This window comes from Mobula hypostoma, chromosome 27 (genome assembly GCF_963921235.1).
Source record: "Mobula hypostoma chromosome 27, sMobHyp1.1, whole genome shotgun sequence".
Classification (NCBI taxonomy): domain Eukaryota; kingdom Metazoa; phylum Chordata; class Chondrichthyes; order Myliobatiformes; family Myliobatidae; genus Mobula; species Mobula hypostoma.
This window is the reverse complement of record NC_086123.1, coordinates 36,593,260-36,613,636: the sequence shown is the minus strand read 5'-3', so window position 1 is coordinate 36,613,636 and position 20,377 is coordinate 36,593,260. Positions and strand designations below refer to the sequence as shown.

The 20,377-nt window shown below is 48.7% G+C and overlaps 1 protein-coding gene across 1 annotated transcript in view; it reads left to right on the top strand.

Annotated features, from left to right (window-relative positions):
* Positions 1-20,377, top strand: part of sgsm1a (small G protein signaling modulator 1a) — a 197,654-nt gene that overhangs the window by 163,357 nt on the left and 13,920 nt on the right. The window contains exons 20-23 of the mRNA XM_063034063.1: positions 2,137-2,261; positions 9,309-9,391; positions 11,608-11,717; positions 13,204-13,300. Of these exons, the coding sequence (XP_062890133.1) occupies positions 2,137-2,261; positions 9,309-9,391; positions 11,608-11,717; positions 13,204-13,300 (415 nt within the window). The remainder of the gene's footprint in view (positions 1-2,136; positions 2,262-9,308; positions 9,392-11,607; positions 11,718-13,203; positions 13,301-20,377) is intronic.

Genomic DNA, 20,377 nt, shown 5'->3' with positions numbered 1-20,377 from the left:
TTGAGTTTCTTTGTGTTGAGTTTCAACACGAAGAAACTCAACATAGTGGCATAGAAACCCCACCGCCAACTAGCGTTTTGGCAGTGAATTGCAGAACGATGTAGACACACCAACGCACAAGTATAAATGCTCACAACGGCGAAGCCCACTTGTGTAGCCTGCGGCGTAAGCTAGTACACAGAAGTATAAATCAGCCTTAACCTCATCACGGGACAATTTACAATGACCAGTGATTCAACAGTAACCTAATCAGGGCACAATTTACAATGACCAGTTAACCTTCCCAGTACGTTTTTGGATTGAGAGAGGAAATTGGAGAAAACACACACATTGTACAAGGAGGATGTAGAGAGACCCCTTACAGATCGGTGCCGGAATTGAACTCTGCAATGCCCTGACTTGTAAAAATGTCGTGCTAATGGCTACACTATTGTGGTGCCCTTGGAAAGTGGGAGGAAACTGGAGCACCAGAGGGAACCCACGCGATCACGGGAAGAACAAACTTACTGTAGACAGAGGCAGGAATTTATGTCAGGTTGCTGGTACTGTAATAGCATTGTGCTAAGACCTACATGAGTTAGGTTCACTCCACACAAGTACCAGGCAGTGTCCATCTCCATCAGCAGTGACTTTCACCACCTACCCTTGAGCATCGATGGTACCATCAATGCTGGATCTCCACCATCTGCGGGGTAACCACTGACCAGACACTCAGCTTGGGGTCCCTCCGGTGAGGGACTGACCCCTTGGTGACCCAACACCTAAAGCTGCACAGAAGCTTGGGGTCCCTCCGGTGAGGGACTGACCCCTTGGTGACCCAACACCTAAAGCTGCACAGAAGGTTGGGTCCCTCCAGTGAGAGACTGACCCTTTGGTCTCCCAACACCTAAAGCTACACAGAAGGTTGGGTCTGTCCGGTGAGAGACTGACCCTTTTTGACCCAACACCTAAAGCTACACAGAAGGTTGGGTCTGTCCGGTGAGGGACTGACCCCTTGGTGACCCAACACCTAAAGCTACATAGCAGCTTGGGACTGAGCCTGAGCCTAAAGCTACACCACAGGAGCATGATGTGCCACCGTGCATTTGCAGTTCTCGGCCAGGTCACTCGCTTTGCTGCCGGCTGACTGTGACTGCATTGTTAAATGCATCACATAGGCTCCTCCAGTTCTGTCTCCCAAACCCGCAACCTCTTCCACGAGACCTGAAGATTTAGGAGCAGAATTAGGCTATTCAACCCAACCATCATTCAATCATGGCAAATTTATTACCCCCCTACCCCCGTCTCCTGCCTTCTCACCGTAACCTTTGATGCCCTGACTAATCAAACTCTGTTTTAACTATACCCAATGACTTGGCCTGCACAACCGTCTGTGATAATGAATTCTACTGATTCATCACCCTCTGGCTAAAGAAATTTCTCCTCATCTCTGCTCCAAATGAACATTCTTTTGTTTTGAGATTGTTCCCTCTGGTCCAAGACTGTCCCACTATTTGAAACCTCCTCTCCTCATCCAGTCTATCTCGACCTTTCGTATCGGGTGGATTTCAATGAGATTCCCCTCCTGCTCTATTCTTCTAAACTCCAGCAAGTACAGGCCCAGAGCCATCAAATCATTCTCGTGAACCAGCAAGGGCAAGGGAATGGGCACATGGAACTTGTAGGTTTCCCTCTCAGTCCCACGCCATCCTGCTTCTTGAATCATTGTCCCTTCATTACCGCTGGGTCCATGTCCTGGAATTCCACCCCCCCCCCCGCCCCCAGTCCAATAGCACTGGGAGCACCTTCACCACAGGACGACTGCAGTTTGAGAAGGCAGATTGCCATTAGGAATGAGCAATACATACTGGCCTTGAACATTTGTGGAACATATCCACGATCTGCAATTCTTCTCAAGGTGACCATGGAGGTGGACAGTGGAGGGTGAAGTAGGAAGTATTCCAAAAACGTACAGGTTAGACGTCGACATGCTGTGTTAGCACCAGAAGCATGGCAATATATATGTATGGGTTGTCCCCAGCACATCCTTGGATTGTGGTGGTCGTTGACACAAATGATGCATTTCACTGTATGTTTTGATGTACGTGTGACAAATAAAGCCAATCTTTCTTTCTAATCTTTCTAAACACCTTTCAGCAAGAACTTCTGGACATGTACACGGTCAACCTGCACCGGATAGAGAAAGACGTCCAGCGTTGTGACCGCAACTACTGGTACTTCACGCCCAGCAACCTGGAGAAGCTACGCAACGTCATGTGCAGGTACGGGCACTGCTCTGAGTTCTGATAGAGTACCTACAGGGAGAACACATTCCAGGACCATGGGTTGTAGATTCATGTGCAGGTACGGGCACTGCTCTGAGTTCTGATAGAGTACCTACAGGGAGAACACATTCCAGGATCATGGGTTGTAGATTCATGTGCAGGTACGGGCACTGCTCTGAGTTCTGATAGAGTACCTACAGGGAGAACACATTCCAGGATCATGGGTTGTAGATTCATGTGCAGGTACGGGCACTGCTCTGAGTTCTGATAGAGTACCTACAGGGAGAACACATTCCAGGATCATGGGTTGTAGATTCATGTGCAGGTACGGGCACTGCTCTGAGTTCTGATAGAGTACCTACAGGGAGAACACATTCCAGGATCATGGGTTGTAGATTCATGTGCAGGTACGGGCACTGCTCTGAGTTCTGATAGAGTACCTACAGGGAGAACACATTCCAGGATCATGGGTTGTAGATTCATGTGCAGGTACGGGCACTGCTCTGAGTTCTGATAGAGTACCTACAGGGAGAACACATTCCAGGATCATGGGTTGTAGATTCATGTGCAGGTACGGGCACTGCTCTGAGTTCTGATAGAGTACCTACAGGGAGAACACATTCCAGGATCATGGGTTGTAGATTCATGTGCAGGTACGGGCACTGCTCTGAGTTCTGATAGAGTACCTACAGGGAGAACACATTCCAGGATCATGGGTTGTAGATTCATGTGCAGGTACGGGCACTGCTCTGAGTTCTGATAGAGTACCTACAGGGAGAACACATTCCAGGACCATGGATTGTAGATTCATGTGCAGGTACGGGCACTGCTCTGAGTTCTGATAGAGTACCTACAGGGAGAACACATTCCAGGATCATGGGTTGTAGATTCATGTGCAGGTACGGGCACTGCTCTGAGTTCTGATAGAGTACCTACAGGGAGAACACATTCCAGGATCATGGGTTGTAGATTCATGTGCAGGTACGGGCACTGCTCTGAGTTCTGATAGAGTACCTACAGGGAGAACACATTCCAGGATCATGGGTTGTAGATTCATGTGCAGGTACGGGCACTGCTCTGAGTTCTGATAGAGTACCTACAGGGAGAACACATTCCAGGACCATGGATTGTAGATTCATGTGCAGGTACGGGCACTGCTCTGAGTTCTGATAGAGTACCTACAGGGAGAACACATTCCAGGACCATGGATTGTAGATTCATGTGCAGGTACGGGCACTGCTCTGAGTTCTGATAGAGTACCTACAGGGAGAACACATTCCAGGATCACGGGTTGTGGATTCATGTGCAGGTACGGGCACTGCTCTGAGTTCTGATAGAGTACCTACAGGGAGAACACATTCCAGGATCACGGGTTGTGGATTCATGTGCAGGTACGGGCACTGCTCTGAGTTCTGATAGAGTACCTACAGGGAGAACACATTCCAGGACCATGGATTGTAGATTCATGTGCAGGTACGGGCACTGCTCTGAGTTCTGATAGAGTACCTACAGGGAGAACACATTCCAGGATCATGGGTTGTGGATTCATGTGCAGGTACGGGCACTGCTCTGAGTTCTGATAGAGTACCTACAGGGAGAACACATTCCAGGATCATGGGTTGTAGATTCATGTGCAGGTACGGGCACTGCTCTGAGTTCTGATAGAGTACCTACAGGGAGAACACATTCCAGGATCATGGGTTGTAGATTCATGTGCAGGTACGGGCACTGCTCTGAGTTCTGATAGAGTACCTACAGGGAGAACACATTCCAGGACCATGGATTGTAGATTCATGTGCAGGTACGGGCACTGCTCTGAGTTCTGATAGAGTACCTACAGGGAGAACACATTCCAGGATCATGGGTTGTAGATTCATGTGCAGGTACGGGCACTGCTCTGAGTTCTGATAGAGTACCTACAGGGAGAACACATTCCAGGATCATGGGTTGTAGATTCATGTGCAGGTACGGGCACTGCTCTGAGTTCTGATAGAGTACCTACAGGGAGAACACATTCCAGGACCATGGATTGTAGATTCATGTGCAGGTACTGGCACTGCTCTGAGTTCTGATAGAGTACCTACAGGGAGAACACATTCCAGGACCATGGATTGTAGATTCATGTGCAGGTACGGGCACTGCTCTGAGTTCTGATAGAGTACCTACAGGGAGAACACATTCCAGGATCACGGGTTGTGGATTCATGTGCAGGTACGGGCACTGCTCTGAGTTCTGATAGAGTACCTACAGGGAGAACACATTCCAGGACCATGGATTGTAGATTCATGTGCAGGTACGGGCACTGCTCTGAGTTCTGATAGAGTACCTACAGGGAGAACACATTCCAGGATCATGGGTTGTGGATTCATGTGCAGGTACGGGCACTGCTCTGAGTTCTGATAGAGTACCTACAGGGAGAACACATTCCAGGACCATGGATTGTAGATTCATGTGCAGGTACGGGCACTGCTCTGAGTTCTGATAGAGTACCTACAGGGAGAACACATTCCAGGATCATGGGTTGTGGATTCATGTGCAGGTACGGGCACTGCTCTGAGTTCTGATAGAGTACCTACAGGGAGAACACATTCCAGGATCACGGGTTGTGGATTCATGTGCAGGTACGGGCACTGCTCTGAGTTCTGATAGAGTACCTACAGGGAGAACACATTCCAGGACCATGGATTGTAGATTCATGTGCAGGTACGGGCACTGCTCTGAGTTCTGATAGAGTACCTACAGGGAGAACACATTCCAGGATCATGGGTTGTGGATTCATGTGCAGGTACGGGCACTGCTCTGAGTTCTGATAGAGTACCTACAGGGAGAACACATTCCAGGATCATGGGTTGTAGATTCATGTGCAGGTACGGGCACTGCTCTGAGTTCTGATAGAGTACCTACAGGGAGAACACATTCCAGGATCATGGGTTGTAGATTCATGTGCAGGTACGGGCACTGCTCTGAGTTCTGATAGAGTACCTACAGGGAGAACACATTCCAGGACCATGGATTGTAGATTCATGTGCAGGTACGGGCACTGCTCTGAGTTCTGATAGAGTACCTACAGGGAGAACACATTCCAGGATCATGGGTTGTAGATTCATGTGCAGGTACGGGCACTGCTCTGAGTTCTGATAGAGTACCTACAGGGAGAACACATTCCAGGATCATGGGTTGTAGATTCATGTGCAGGTACGGGCACTGCTCTGAGTTCTGATAGAGTACCTACAGGGAGAACACATTCCAGGACCATGGATTGTAGATTCATGTGCAGGTACTGGCACTGCTCTGAGTTCTGATAGAGTACCTACAGGGAGAACACATTCCAGGACCATGGATTGTAGATTCATGTGCAGGTACGGGCACTGCTCTGAGTTCTGATAGAGTACGTACAGGGAGAACACATTCCAGGATCACGGGTTGTGGATTCATGTGCAGGTACGGGCACTGCTCTGAGTTCTGATAGAGTACCTACAGGGAGAACACATTCCAGGACCATGGATTGTAGATTCATGTGCAGGTACGGGCACTGCTCTGAGTTCTGATAGAGTACCTACAGGGAGAACACATTCCAGGATCATGGGTTGTGGATTCATGTGCAGGTACGGGCACTGCTCTGAGTTCTGATAGAGTACCTACAGGGAGAACACATTCCAGGATCATGGGTTGTAGATTCATGTGCAGGTACGGGCACTGCTCTGAGTTCTGATAGAGTACCTACAGGGAGAACACATTCCAGGATCATGGGTTGTAGATTCATGTGCAGGTACGGGCACTGCTCTGAGTTCTGATAGAGTACCTACAGGGAGATCACATTCCAGGATCACGGGTTGTGGATTCATGTGCAGGTACGGGCACTGCTCTGAGTTCTGATAGAGTACCTACAGGGAGAACACATTCCAGGATCATGGGTTGTAGATTCATGTGCAGGTACGGGCACTGCTCTGAGTTCTGATAGAGTACCTACAGGGAGAACACATTCCAGGATCATGGGTTGTAGATTCATGTGCAGGTACGGGCACTGCTCTGAGTTCTGATAGAGTACCTACAGGGAGAACACATTCCAGGATCATGGGTTGTAGATTCATGTGCAGGTACGGGCACTGCTCTGAGTTCTGATAGAGTACCTACAGGGAGAACACATTCCAGGATCATGGGTTGTAGATTCATGTGCAGGTACGGGCACTGCTCTGAGTTCTGATAGAGTACCTACAGGGAGAACACATTCCAGGATCATGGGTTGTAGATTCATGTGCAGGTACGGGCACTGCTCTGAGTTCTGATAGAGTACCTACAGGGAGATCAAATTCCAGAATCACGGGTTGTGGATTCATGTGCAGGTACGGGCACTGCTCTGAGTTCTGATAGAGTACCTACAGGGAGAACACATTCCAGGATCACGGGTTGTGGATTCATGTGCAGGTACGGGCACTGCTCTGAGTTCTGATAGAGTACCTACAGGGATTCCAGGATCATGGGTTGTGGATTCAAGGGCTAGTCTGCCTGGGACTGTCTGTACCACACCTCTCCATGAGCTGACCAGCTAACTCTGCTCACCCACCCTGTCCCCATAGCTCATCGAAATCCACCCTTCCAATGACCAGCCTCAACACACCTACCAGAATCTACCAGAACTCCTAATCCTTGGATCCTTGTGCCAACCCATGTTACGTACCCTGTAACTGGGTTGCCAAACCAGCAGAAATGGACCACTTAGTTGGAGTCTGGATTACTGGAACTAAGAAAGTTTTGTTAAAGAAATAAGTAACACAGTACTCTAATCGTAAGGATATAAATGCAACAGGTTAGCAATGATAAAACATATGTGTACACAGAACTAGGATAATAGGAATCAATCAAGCTCTATTGCAGTCTAGGGGTAAAATGATCAGTCTCAAGTGACGCAGAGTTCAGTTCAGCTGAGTACAGTTCGCAGTAATCGCTGTTGTGCTGTTGGAGAGAGAGAGAGAGAGATAATATGCAAATTCTGATTCACACAGACCTTCGTTCTTCGCAGTTAGCTTTCGGGCGAACCCTTTTATGTTTTCTGTGGTCACCGACTGTGACCCCTCCGTTCCGGATACGACCGTTCTTCCGCAGTGAACCCGGCACCCAGGCAAGGGCGGACACACACACCAGGTTCCCGCCGATCGTACCTTTTCACACTGTGCGTCTATGGTCGATTCCCACGACCAGACCTCCAAACTTCCACCAACTTGTGGGGGCACACCGCTTTTCCAGGGTCTCGTTATCTCGTGATCTCGTGGTGTGTGTCGTGCCTTAGCGAACCCGCTCTTTTTATCCCCCTGCCGGGGTATCGCTTGTCCATCAAACTTCAAACAGTTCAGGTTCAAAGCAACCAGTCTGTCAATACTCTTAATTGTGTTTCTTTTCCGTTACCTCTCTCCTCTCTCATTAACATTTTGAGCGCTTCTCCATTGTCTCCCTTATCTCTCTCATCAGTATCAATCTTCTGATAACTTGGTTTTTCGTCATACCCGCAACACCCAAAGTTCAAGAACGGCTCCTTCCCTGCAACCATTCAGTTCTTGAACCAAATGTCACAACTCTAATCACTACCCCAGAAAAGCAACACTCTGACCAGTTTGCACTGCAAAGGACTTTGTCCTGAAATGACAACTGTTTATTCCCCTCCATAGATGCTGCTTGACTTGCTGGGTTTCACCAGCAATGTGTGTGTATTGTAGAAGATTTCTGGCACCTGCAGATTCTCTAGTTTCCAACAGAAGTTTTGGTTCTAATTGTGTTCTTTCTTGTATAGTAAGTGTCTAATTGCTGCTTTTCTTGTGAATATTGTGCATCTATGTTGTGTGCCTGTAATTCTTCTGCAATTGAGTTTTTCAATGAACCTGTGCGGACACGGACATGAATATAAATGAGGTTTTTTTTTGCCATTCACCATCACTTTGTTACCATGGAACAGTTGTTATCTACCCTGTCAAGTCCCATCATGATTCTACAAATCTCTTCCAAATTCTTTCACAGCCTTCTCAATTCCTCAGTAACAAACAGCGTTAAGGAGTTGGAGCTGGAACTGGGTGAACTCTGGATCATTTGGGAGGCTGAGGGGGTGATAGATAGGACATATAGAGAAGTGGTTACACCCAAGGTGCAGGACACAGGAAACTGGGTGACAGTCTGGAAGAGAAGGAGTTAAGGAGCCAGTACAGTACCCCTTTGGCTGTCCCCCTTAACAACTGTCGGAGGGGTGGTGGAATGAGATAGCAGAGGAAAGTCACAATGGTTGAGCCTCTGGCACTGAGTCTGTCTCTGTGACTCGGAAGGGAAGGGGGGAGAAGAGGCAGACTGTGGTGAGAGGGGAGTCATTAGTTAGGGGAACGGACAGAAGGTTCAATTGGCAAGAACGAGATTCTGGATGGTATGTCACCTCTCGGGTCCCAAGGTCTGGGAAATCTCAGATAGAGTCTTCAGCATTCTTAAGTATGAGGGTGAACAGCCAGAGGTTGTGGTCTGTGTAGGTACCAAGGACGTGCAGGACAAATGATGAGATTCTGCTTAGGGAGTTAGATGCTAGGTTAAAGGGCAGGACCTCCAGGCTTCTGATCTCAGGATTGCTGCATGGGTTTCCTTGGGGTGCTCCAGTTTCCTCCCACATTCCAACGACGTACGGGTCTGTAGGTTGATGGTCACATGAGTGTAACAGTAAATATATTTAAGAGAAGGTGGAATAGATTTTTGCATAGTGGAAGAATTAAGGGTTCTGGGGAAAAGGCAGGTAGGTGGAGATGAGCCCATGGTCAGATCAGCCGTGATCTTATCTCAACAGGCCAGATGGCCTACTCCTGCTCCTATTTCTTATGTAATTGGGGACCACAGACTCGTTGGTTCAGAGGGGCCTGTTACCATGCTGTATCTCTAAGTAAAATATAAATATATCTGTTTGAGACAAGAAGGTGGTACAAAAGCTCTTTCTCCTTCCAATAACTCTTTTCTCTCTCAGCTTCCTTTTTGTTAATATCCCGTGATGATTATTTTAACATCTGCGCATTCATTTTGCAGTTACATCTGGCAGCATTTGGAAATTGGTTATGTGCAAGGGATGTGTGACCTCCTGGCCCCTCTGCTGGTTGTTCTGGACAATGGCAAGTTACTCTTTTCTAATTGTCCGTCATAAATCTAAACGGGATTTCTGAGCTAATATTAAATATATTTTCATGAATTTCCTGTTGTTTTCTGTCTCGCTATTTATACCTGCAGATCTTCTCTGCTTCTGTAACCTCAGGAGAAATTCTCCAGCAAATTCTCCTATCTTGTTCCTCTGTTCAGTTTCGTCTTTGTAGCATGTATCATATCTCATAGACCCACAACAATCACAATTTGTTAATTAGTTTTCAATTTTTCAGTTAGAACATGAACATTGAGCAGTATCGGCCCTTCAGCCTACGTTGTTGTGCTGAGTTTTTAACCTACTCTGAGATCAATATAATCTTCCCTCCTACATAGCCCTCCATTTTCCTATCATCCGTGTGCCTCTAAGAGTTGCTTAAGTGTCCCTGATATATCTGCCGGTGATATATAAGCTCAAGGCACTTTGTAGAAACTAGCTCATAGCACCTCCCAAACCTGCCCACCTCTGTCAGTTTGGAGTACAGGGGAACTTAATCACCTGCAGGTTCCCCTTTAAGTCGCACATCGCCCTGACTTGGACCAGTATCGCTGTTCCTTCATTGCCACCAGGTCTAAACGCTGCATCTCTCTCCCAAATAGAGCAGTGGTCCAAGAAGGCAGCTCACTGCCACCTTCTGATGGGCATTTAGGGCTGGATAATATATCCTGGTCTTGTCTAGTTTCTTTTAAAACAAAACCTCTGTGTGGGAAAAACACATACAGAACTCAACAAGTCAGGCAGCATCTATGGAGGGGGATAAACAGTCAGCATTTTAGACCATAGGACATATGAATACAATTAGACCATTCAGCCCATTGAGTCTGCTCTGCCATTCCATCATGGCTGATTTATGATCCCTCTCAACCCCGTTCTTCTTACAAATCAAGAACCTATCAACTTCCACTTTAAATACACCAAATAACTTGGCCCCTACAGCCATCTGTGGCAACAAATTTCACAGATTCACCACTCTCTGGCTAAAGAAATACCTCCTCATCTCTGTTTTAAAGGGACGTCCCTTTATTCTGAGGCTGTGCCTGCTGGTCCTAGACTCCCCAACTAAATTAAATATCCTCTCCACAACCACGCTATCTAGGCCTTCCAATTTTGATTGAGTTTCATTGAGATCACCCTTCATTTTTCTAAACTCCAGCGACTACAGGCCCAGAGCCATCAAATGTTCCTCATCTGTTAACTTTGCTTTTTGACCAAGACTCTTCCCGATGAAAGGTCTAGGCACAAATTGTCGACTGTTCATTCCTCTCCATAGATGCTGCCTAACTCTTGAGTTCCTCCAGCATTTTGTGTGTAATGCCCAAGATTTCCAGCTTCTGCAGAATCTCTTGTGTTTACTCTTCATGTGAGGAATGGATTCTTAACATCACCCTCGAATGGCTTACTCTGGCTGACGAGGCTCACCCCTTTTCCTCTGAATATACTCTTCCATCAGAACTCTTTGCTTCCATGGTGAATACATTTCAGCCTGGGTTTAAACTATTGTACCAAAAAAACATTAGTAGAACTGAAACATTAGGAGTATCTTTTATGTAAATACTAACCCAAGTAGCTCATATTGGAACAGTGGCTGCATTTAAAAAGTAGTTCATTCACAGCAAAGTGCTTTAGGAGAGAGTCCTGGAGTACTACAGCACGGAAAAAGGGCCTTTGACCCACCTGTTCTATGCCAGCCTAGTCTTCTGCATTGTCCCATCTACCTGTACCTGGACCATTGCCCTCTCATCCATGTCCCTACCCAAACTTCTCTTACCTGTTACAATTGACCTCACGTCTACCACCTCTGCTGGCAGCTTGTTACACACTTGTATCTCCCTCATGCTTTCCTTAAACATTTTACCTTTCACCCTTAACCTGTGACCTCTAGTTCTACTCTCACCAAACTTGAGAAAAAGCCCGCAAGTATTCACCCCCTCATAACTTTGTATACCTCTGTATACCTGTCTCATTCTCCTATGCTCCAGGCTTGAAGGGGATGTGAGAGGTGCTACCAGATGCAGCTTATACACAGTAGAGGGTGTGTTCAGCTCTGCTTTTGCAGCGGTCTGAACTGGAGGACGTGGCTCTCTGAGAGAGAATTCCCGACCACACTGACCTTGTTGGTGAGAAGGTCAGGGATCGTGTTCCAGTTCATCGCTGCTCTGTACTGACCGTGGTCTGTTTCTTCACACGCAGAGGTCATGGCATTCAGCTGTTTCTCGCAGCTGATGAAGAGAATGAATCAGAATTTTCCGCATGGTGGGGCCATGGACACTCACTTTGCCAACATGCGTTCTCTCATTCAGGTACAGTGGCTCACAGTCCTTGGAATGCCAAGTAGTCCTTGGCGCAAGTTGGGCAGAGTGAAGGGGTGATAACTAAACTGGTAGGGAACTATGTGGTCTTTTACAAGGATGGGGTTCCATGGGAGGTCTAATAAGGTTGGAGGTCCAAGGCAGTCGGCAACCAGAAAGAAATGAGCGAAAACACCGAGTATAAAACAGAAAATCGAAAGAGTCCGGGCTTATTCAGTTCAGCTCAGTGTTTGTTATCTGCAGCTCGATACTGAATACAGTGAAGAATAACTTCCTTCCTGAAGGACCAGAGGGCTCTGATGAGAAATGTCATCTACCATTACTTTAAGCTAGTTTTTGGTTTACAAGACCAGGTGAACATTCAGTGGAACACAGTGAGGATTGCTGTCTTACCATCGGAATGTCTGAAGACCACAACACATCCATCAGTGTGGTGGTTGTTAACCCAAATGACACATTTCACCGTGTGTTTCAACGTTCATGTGATAAATCAATGCATCTGAGTGTGAGGTGGAAGATGGCAACCGGCTCCATCCACATTCGTAACACTGGGCAGTGGGGTGGAGATACGTCTCTACCAAAGAAGGTGTAAGGCACTCCTCCATCCACTGGCCTGCAGGTCACCGTTGGGCAAGAGTAGCCCCTTGATCAGGGTCATGTGAAGCCACGGGAGCAGGTGGTGGATGGTCGTATGAGCAGCTGGTGCAAGTCATGGTTATGCGACCACTGACGCCAGGCAGACAATCTCTGAAGAGTATTGATAATGGCTGGGCTCACCATTTTGTAAATACACTGCCCAGAAGAAGGCATTGGCAAACCACTTCTGTAGAAAAACTTGCCTAGAACAATCATGGTCATGGGACCATGATTGCCCACGTACTGATGATAATGAGTGACTCACACAGTCTTGGTCTCAGCACTACTGTCCTGTATCCCTACAGTCCTGTTTACTGTCCACAGCAGATTGCCCCCATGTTTAGGAATGGTAGAATCGGGGGACGGGGTAGTTGTTGGGAACTTGGGGAACATAGTTTAAAGTAATGGTAAACGACATTGCTCTATAGTGTAACTGGATGGCTGATGGTCAGCACGGTTTTGAACCAGGGGCCTGTGTCTGTGCTGGACTCTATCTTCCTCAATCAGAGGGCTCCCGGTGTATTCCACAGTGAGGTTTGTGTTGTGTTGTGTTGTTGGGTGTGCTGAGACTGGGAGACGAAAGGAGTGGTTTATGGTGCAAGTGTTGGACTGGAGGAAGATAGGGGTTGGAAGAAGTCTCCCCCATCGAGAGTTGCTGAATAAGAAAAGCAGAGATTGGGATGCAAGTGGCAGGGCTTTCGAAGGAACATTGGTGCTGTTGGAGCTTTGGACAAATGGAGGTAGGGTGAATTGGTGGGGAACGAGTGGCTGAAGGGCAGGGATGTGTGCCAAATTTACCCTTACAGAAAGGCCGTGCTCTCTAATGAGATTTCTGCCCTAGATCCTTGACTCGGAACTCTTTGAGTTGATGCATCAGAATGGGGACTACACCCACTTCTACTTCTGTTACCGATGGTTCCTGCTGGACTTCAAACGAGGTACGTGTCTATCCTGGACTCCTCGCTCTTTGTGTTAAACCTCACCGAACCCTACGTACCACTTCCGCTATCTCGTTCACTCAGTAGCCTCTCCCTTGAGCACCTGCGCATGAAGAGGCTTTGTAGCAAGCAGGACGTAGAGCGCACCTCACTCTGAGAGAGAACCTGCAACAATGACCACAGGTAGCCATTGTCATGGCGATTTAATGCAATCCATTCTCCAGGGTTGGGATTTATTGACTATCACTAATTGCCCTTGGACAGGGCAACTTGCAAATATATAGAACAGTGCAAGTCCTACAGTACACATACAGTACAACCATACAAGCCCTAACTTACAAACCTATAGAACAGTACAGGCCCTTCGGCCCATGATCTCTTTACCTATTCAAATATCAATCTATGGGTGGCGGGATAGAGGTGTGAGGCCTTCCTTTCCCTCCGCTAGCCTTCAGGTCACCCTTGGGCAAGGTGTAGCACCCTCCTTAGCCCCTGATCAGGGTCACATGAAGCCATGGGAGTAGGTGGTGGATAGTCGTACGAGCAGTCGGTGCATGTCACAAGGCCTGGTTATGCAGCCACTGACGCCAGGCAGACAATCTCTGACGGGTATTGATAATGGCTGGGGTCACCCATCTTGGAAAGACACTGTCCAGGTGAAGGTAATGGCAGATCACCTCTGTAGAAAAATTTGCCAAGAACAATCATGGTCATGGAAGGACCACGATCACCCACGTCATACAACATGACGCGTAATGATGATGTCATATGACACGGCTCATAATGATGATGAATATCAATCTAACCCTTCCCTCCTACGTAAACCTCCATTTTTCTTTCATCCATGTACCTATGGAAGAGTCTTTCAAACGTCCCTGTTGTATCTGCCTCTATCACCATCAATGGCAGCACATTCCATGCACCCTCCATTCTCTGTGTAACATAAAACTACCTCTGACATCCCCCACTATATTTTCCATTAATCGCCTTAAAACTATGCCCCTTCAAATCAAATCAAATTAAATCAAGATTAATTATCATTCAAACCATATATAGATACAGCTAGCTGAATGAGACAGTGTCGCTCTGGGGCCAAGGTGCAAAACATCCAAAATAGCAAGCAAACTTTCAAAAACAGTGAGGAACTTAATTCAAAATATCGAGCGAAGAAGCATAGTCACTTGAGAAGAAAACATACATAGTCCAAGACCCGGAGTGACAATGCACAGATGCAGGCAATTCAGCCTGTCATTCCAATGTTCGACCACAGGAGGGCAGCACCAATGGGTGGGGCTCAGCCCTGATGCATCGCTTCCGTGTCTCTTCCTGGTCTGCAGCAGCAGGCAAGCCTGAGGCTACACAGCTCCCACGTCGACTGTCCTTCCACCAGACAAGGGTAACAGGCCTGCAGCAACTTACATTATCAACGTCCAACAGAGGAGAGTCTTGTGACTGCAAGTGAAATGTCGTTGAGACAATCTCCCACAGTCCAACTTTGAAGTTTCCGAGGAACAAGCAGCAGCCAGGTTAGCTCCTCCGAACCCAAACCGGCTCCCCTGACACCTCCGAACCCAAACCGGCTCCCCTGACACCTCCGAACCCAAACCGGCTCCCCTGACACCTCCGAACCCAAACCGGCTCCTCACACCTCCGAACCCAAACCGGCTCCTCACACCTCCGAACCCAAACCGGCTCCTCACACCTCCGAACCCAAACCGGCTCCTCACACCTCCGAACCCAAACCGGCTCCTCACACCTCCGAACCCAAACCGGCTCCTCACACCTCCGAACCCAAACCGGCTCCTCGCACCTCCGAACCCAAACCGGCTCCTCGCACCTCCAAACCCAAACCGGCTCCTCGCACCTCCGAACCCAAACCGGCTCCTCACACCTCCGAACCCAAACCGGCTCCTCACACCTCCGAACCCAAACCGGCTCCCCTGACACCTCCGAACCCAAACCGGCTCCTCTGGCACCTCCGAACCCAAACCGGCTCCTCTGGCACCTCCGAACCCAAACCGGCTCCTCACACCTCCGAACCCAAACCGGCTCCCCTGACACCTCCGAACCCAAACCGGCTCCTCACACCTCCGAACCCAAACCGGCTCCTCACACCTCCGAACCCAAACCGGCTCCCCTGACACCTCCGAACCCAAACCGGCTCCCCTGACACCTCCGAACCCAAACCGGCTCCTCTGGCACCTCCGAACCCAAACCGGCTCCTCACACCTCCAAACCCAAACCGGCTCCCCTGACACCTCCGAACCCAAACCGGCTCCTCTCACCTCCGAACCCAAACCGGCTCCCCTGACACCTCTGAACCCAAACCGGCTCCTCACACCTCCGAACCCAAACCGGCTCCTCACACCTCCGAACCCAAACCGGCTCCCCTGACACCTCCGAACCCAAACCGGCTCCTCACACCTCCGAACCCAAACCGGCTCCCCTGACACTTCCGAACCCAAACCGGCTCCCCTGACACCTCCGAACCCAAACCGGCTCCTCTGACACCTCCGAACCCAAACCGGCTCCCCTGACACCTCCGAACCCAAACCGGCTCCCCTGACACCTCCGAACCCAAACCGGCTCCTCACACCTCCGAACCCAAACCAGCTCCCCTGACACCTCCGAACCCAAACCGGCTCCTCACACCTCCGAACCCAAACCGGCTCCTCACACCTCCGAACCCAAACCGGCTCCTCACACCTCCGAACCCAAACCAGCTCCCCTGACACCTCCGAACCCAAACCGGCTCCCCTGACACCTCCGAACCCAAACCGGCTTCCCTGGCACCTCCGAACCCAAACCGGCTCCCCTGACACCTCCGAACCCAAACCGGCTCCTCACACCTCCGAACCCAAACCAGCTCCCCTGACACCTCTGAACCCAAACCAGCTCCTCACACCTCTGAACCCAAACCGGCTCCCCTGACATCTCCGAACCCAAACCGGCTCCCCTGACACCTCCGAACCCAAACCGGCTCCTCACACCTCCGAACCCAAACTGGCTCCTCACACTTCCGAACCCAAACCGGCTCCCCTGACACCTCTGAACCCAAACCGGCTCCCCTGACACCTCCGAACCCAAACCAGCTTCCCTGGCACCTCCGAACCCAAACCAGCTCCTCACACCTCCGAACCCAAACCGGCTCCCCTGACACCTCCGAACCCAAACTGGCTCCTCACACCTCCGAACCCAAACCGGCTCCTCACACCTCCGAACCCAAACCGGCTCCTCACACCTCCGAACCCAAACCGGCTCCCCTGACACCTCCGAACCCAAACTGGCTCCTCACACCTCCGAACCCAAACCGGCTCCTCACACCTCCGAACCCAAACCGGCTCCCCTGACACCTCCGAACCCAAACCGGCTCCTCACACCTCCGAACCCAAACCGGCTCCCCTGACACCTCCGAACCCAAACCGGCTCCTCACACCTCCGAACCCAAACCGGCTCCTCACACCTCCGAACCCAAACCGGCTCCTCTGACACCTCCGAACCCAAACCGGCTCCCCTGACACCTCCGAACCCAAACCGGCTTCCCTGACACCTCCGAACCCAAACCGGCTCCTCACACCTCCGAACCCAAACCGGCTCCCCTGACACCTCCGAACCCAAACCGGCTCCTCTGGCACCTCCGAACCCAAACCAGCTCCTCTGGCACCTCAGCCTCCCTCTTTGACACCTCGTCTGGCTCCACCGTTGGCCCCAGTCCAGCTACTCTGATCAACAAGCAACTCACTGATGTAGTAGTCCTGCAGTACTCGAAGTTCTTGAAGTAGATTTGTCTTTGGATTGTGAAAAACAACGGTGTGGTCTCACCGGCGTTGAACAGAGCTGCAAGCACAGAGTTGGGGAGGAATTCACTTAGCCAGAGGGCGATGAATCTGTGCAATTCATTGCCACAGACAGCTGTGGACGCTAAGCATTGGGTATATTTAAAGTAGAGGTTGATAGATTCCAAATTAGTCAGAGCGTCAAAGGTTGGGGGAGAGGGGGTTTGAGAGGGATAATAAATGAGCCATGATGGAGTGGTACAGCAGACTCGATGGAATGAATGGCCTAATTCTGATCCCATGTCTTGTTGTCCTATCAACGTTACTTCACAGCTCTTACACTCAGCTGCCAACTAGTGTAAACCAACCCACCATACACCCTCTTAACCACCCTATCTATTTCAGAGAGTGTTTGAGAGTCACAATGGGCCCAACCTTGTACAGAGGGCAGATACCCTTCCTTAATGAACACGAGTGAATTGCATGAGTTTTCAACAAACTAATAATTTCATGACCATTGGTGTTATTGGTATCATTCCTGATTCATTAATAAATGCACAAATTACTGAAGCAGATGATCTGGTTTATACATTTGTTGTGTGATGAAGAGTAATATTTTCCACAATACGGTTCAAATATGCTTTGTGGCTGGAAGGTAATACAGGGTGCCCACCAGGGCTGCAATGCGTGTTCTCGATTGGCTACCCACACCTCCAGTAACCCCAGTTTAATCTGGTGCTATCTGTTCATCCTCGGGGATAAGCTCCTCCAGAGGCTCTGATTTCTCCAGTATCCTAAAGATGCGGGGCTTGTTGGAGTAGCCTGTCACTGTAGATAGTCTCTGGTTTGTCAGGGAGTGGTAGAACTTTGGGAGAGTTGGGAGGAGTGTGGGGAGATTAAAATGTGGTCACTGCAGGAGCATCGTAGTGTCCCGTGATGGGAAAGAATTACCTAAAGATCCCACTCCCAATCCCCTACCTCTGTCTGAAATGTGTCTCATTAAACCCACTTCCCCCCACCTAAACAACAGATTAGTAATAGTAATGCTGACTGTAATGCTCAGTTGTAGCAAAGACTAGGCATCAAGCTGCAGAGTGGCCTGTTTACAGCTGCCCAGCAGAGAGGCATCGGAGGCAATGTGGAGTGGAATCCACGCTGGAGTCAATGCTGCCCCTCAGTGTTTGCTCGGCACAAGACAAGCTGTATTGTGTTCAGCTGCAGGTTGTTCCAACATCATGCACTCAGGGCCACTCAGACTAAATGTTTTTGTTTGTTTGACTGTATTTCACTGATATACGTGCCTTGAACTGTATATGACTTACTGTGTTCTGCCCCTTAACCCTGGAGTAATGCTGTACCGTTTGTATTCATCAACTTGAGCGTGGATGCTTACTAATTATAATGAGTGATCGGTATAAACAAAATGCTGACCCACTGAATTCCTCCAGCATCTTGTTTGGGTTGAACCAGATTTCCAGCATCTGCAGAATTCCTTGTGTCTTTACAGTAAGTGATTACAGTCTTCAAATTTAGGATGCAAGAGTGTTTAACGTTATTTCCAGTACACAGATGTAAAGGAGAGCAGAATAATTGTTACTCCAGATCCGATGCATCACAAAAAAATCATGAAAGATAATGAACACAATGATAATAATAATAAAACAATAAATATACTGTAAATGTATAAACACCTTACATACACATGATTGTAATGTATGTCCATAAAGTGACACTAGGTACAGGAGTGTCTGTACATATGGTGACTGACAGGATGATAAAGTAGTGGTGGTTGGGGGTGTGGAGGGGTGGGTTAGTGGGTGGAGATGTTGATCAGCCTTACTGCCTGAGAAAATAACTGTTTTTGAGTCTGGTGGCCCTGGTGTGGATGCTGCATAACCTCCTCCCTGAGGGAGTGGGACAAACAGTCCATGAGCAGGGTGGAGGGGGATCCTTCATGATGATACTGGCCCTTTCCCAGCATCTTTCTGTATACTCCATGTATACTTTCTGTACAGCTGTCCTCGATGGCATGTAGGCTGGTGTGAGTGATTGCCTGTGCAGTTTTGACTGCAGGTTGTACAGCCTTCCTGTCCACTACAGTGCAGTTTGCTTACCAGGCAGTGATGCGATATGTGAGGATGTTTTCTGCTGCACATCTATAGAATGACATGAGTCGAGATGTGCATAGCCTGGCCTCCTCAGAAAGTGAAGGAGTTGGTGAGCTTTCCTGATTGTGTATGAGAAGTTCTGGGACCATGAGAGACTTGCAGGAAATGCAATGCACTCCAGGAGTTTGAAACTGCTGTGGTGCCATGTGAAGAGGGGTGTGAGTACTGCGAGTCCTGAAGTCGATAACCATCTCCTTTATCTTGTTGACTTTGAGTAAGAGGTTATTTGCCTGTCACCAGGCCTCGAGCTCTTCCACCTCCTCTCTGGAGGCTGTCTCATCGTTGTTGGTGATGAGCCCCACCACTGTTGTGTTATCAGCACACTTGACAGTGTGACTGCTCGGGTGTTCAGTCGTGCAGAACATCTCCTGCACTGTTTGCATGTAACATGGCATTAGATCCTTATTTGGAAACTGTTATAATAACAGAAGAGAGCTGAGGGGAACTGGAATTCATATAGAATTGGGATGAGTGTAACACAAACATGAAAAACTCTGTAGCATTAGTGTAACACACGCAAAATGCTGGAGGAACTCAGCAGGGCAGGCAGCATCTATGGAAAAAAGCACCGTTGACGTTTCAGGTTGAGACCTTAGTGTCATTCTGTTTGAATTTGAAAGGTTGAGCAAGCTAGAGGTTTTCTCCTTGGAGAGCTGGAGGATGAGAAGCAACTTGATAGAGGTGTGTAAGACGCAGAGATAGAATGGGCAGACAGCTTCTTTTGCCCAGAGTGGCACTGACTAATCCCAGAGGACATCCTTTTAGAGTGATCGGAGGAAAGTTTAGGGAGATGTCAGAGTTAGGTTTTTTTACACAGAGCGTGGTGGGTGCACGGAACGTGTTGCCAGGGGTGATGGTAGAGGCAGATACATTAGGGACGTTAAAGAGATTCTTAGATATATATAACTCAAAATATATGACACAACAATTGTAGGCCGTATCTCGGGTAATGATGAGTTTGAGTACAGAGAGGAAATTAAGAACCTGGTGGCATGGTGTGAAGACAATAACCTATCCCTCAACATCAGCAAGACAAAGGAATTGGTTGTTGACTTCAGAAGGAGTAGCGGACTGCACGACCCAATTTACATCGGTGGTGCGCAAGTGGAACAGGTCAAAATCTTTAAGTTCCT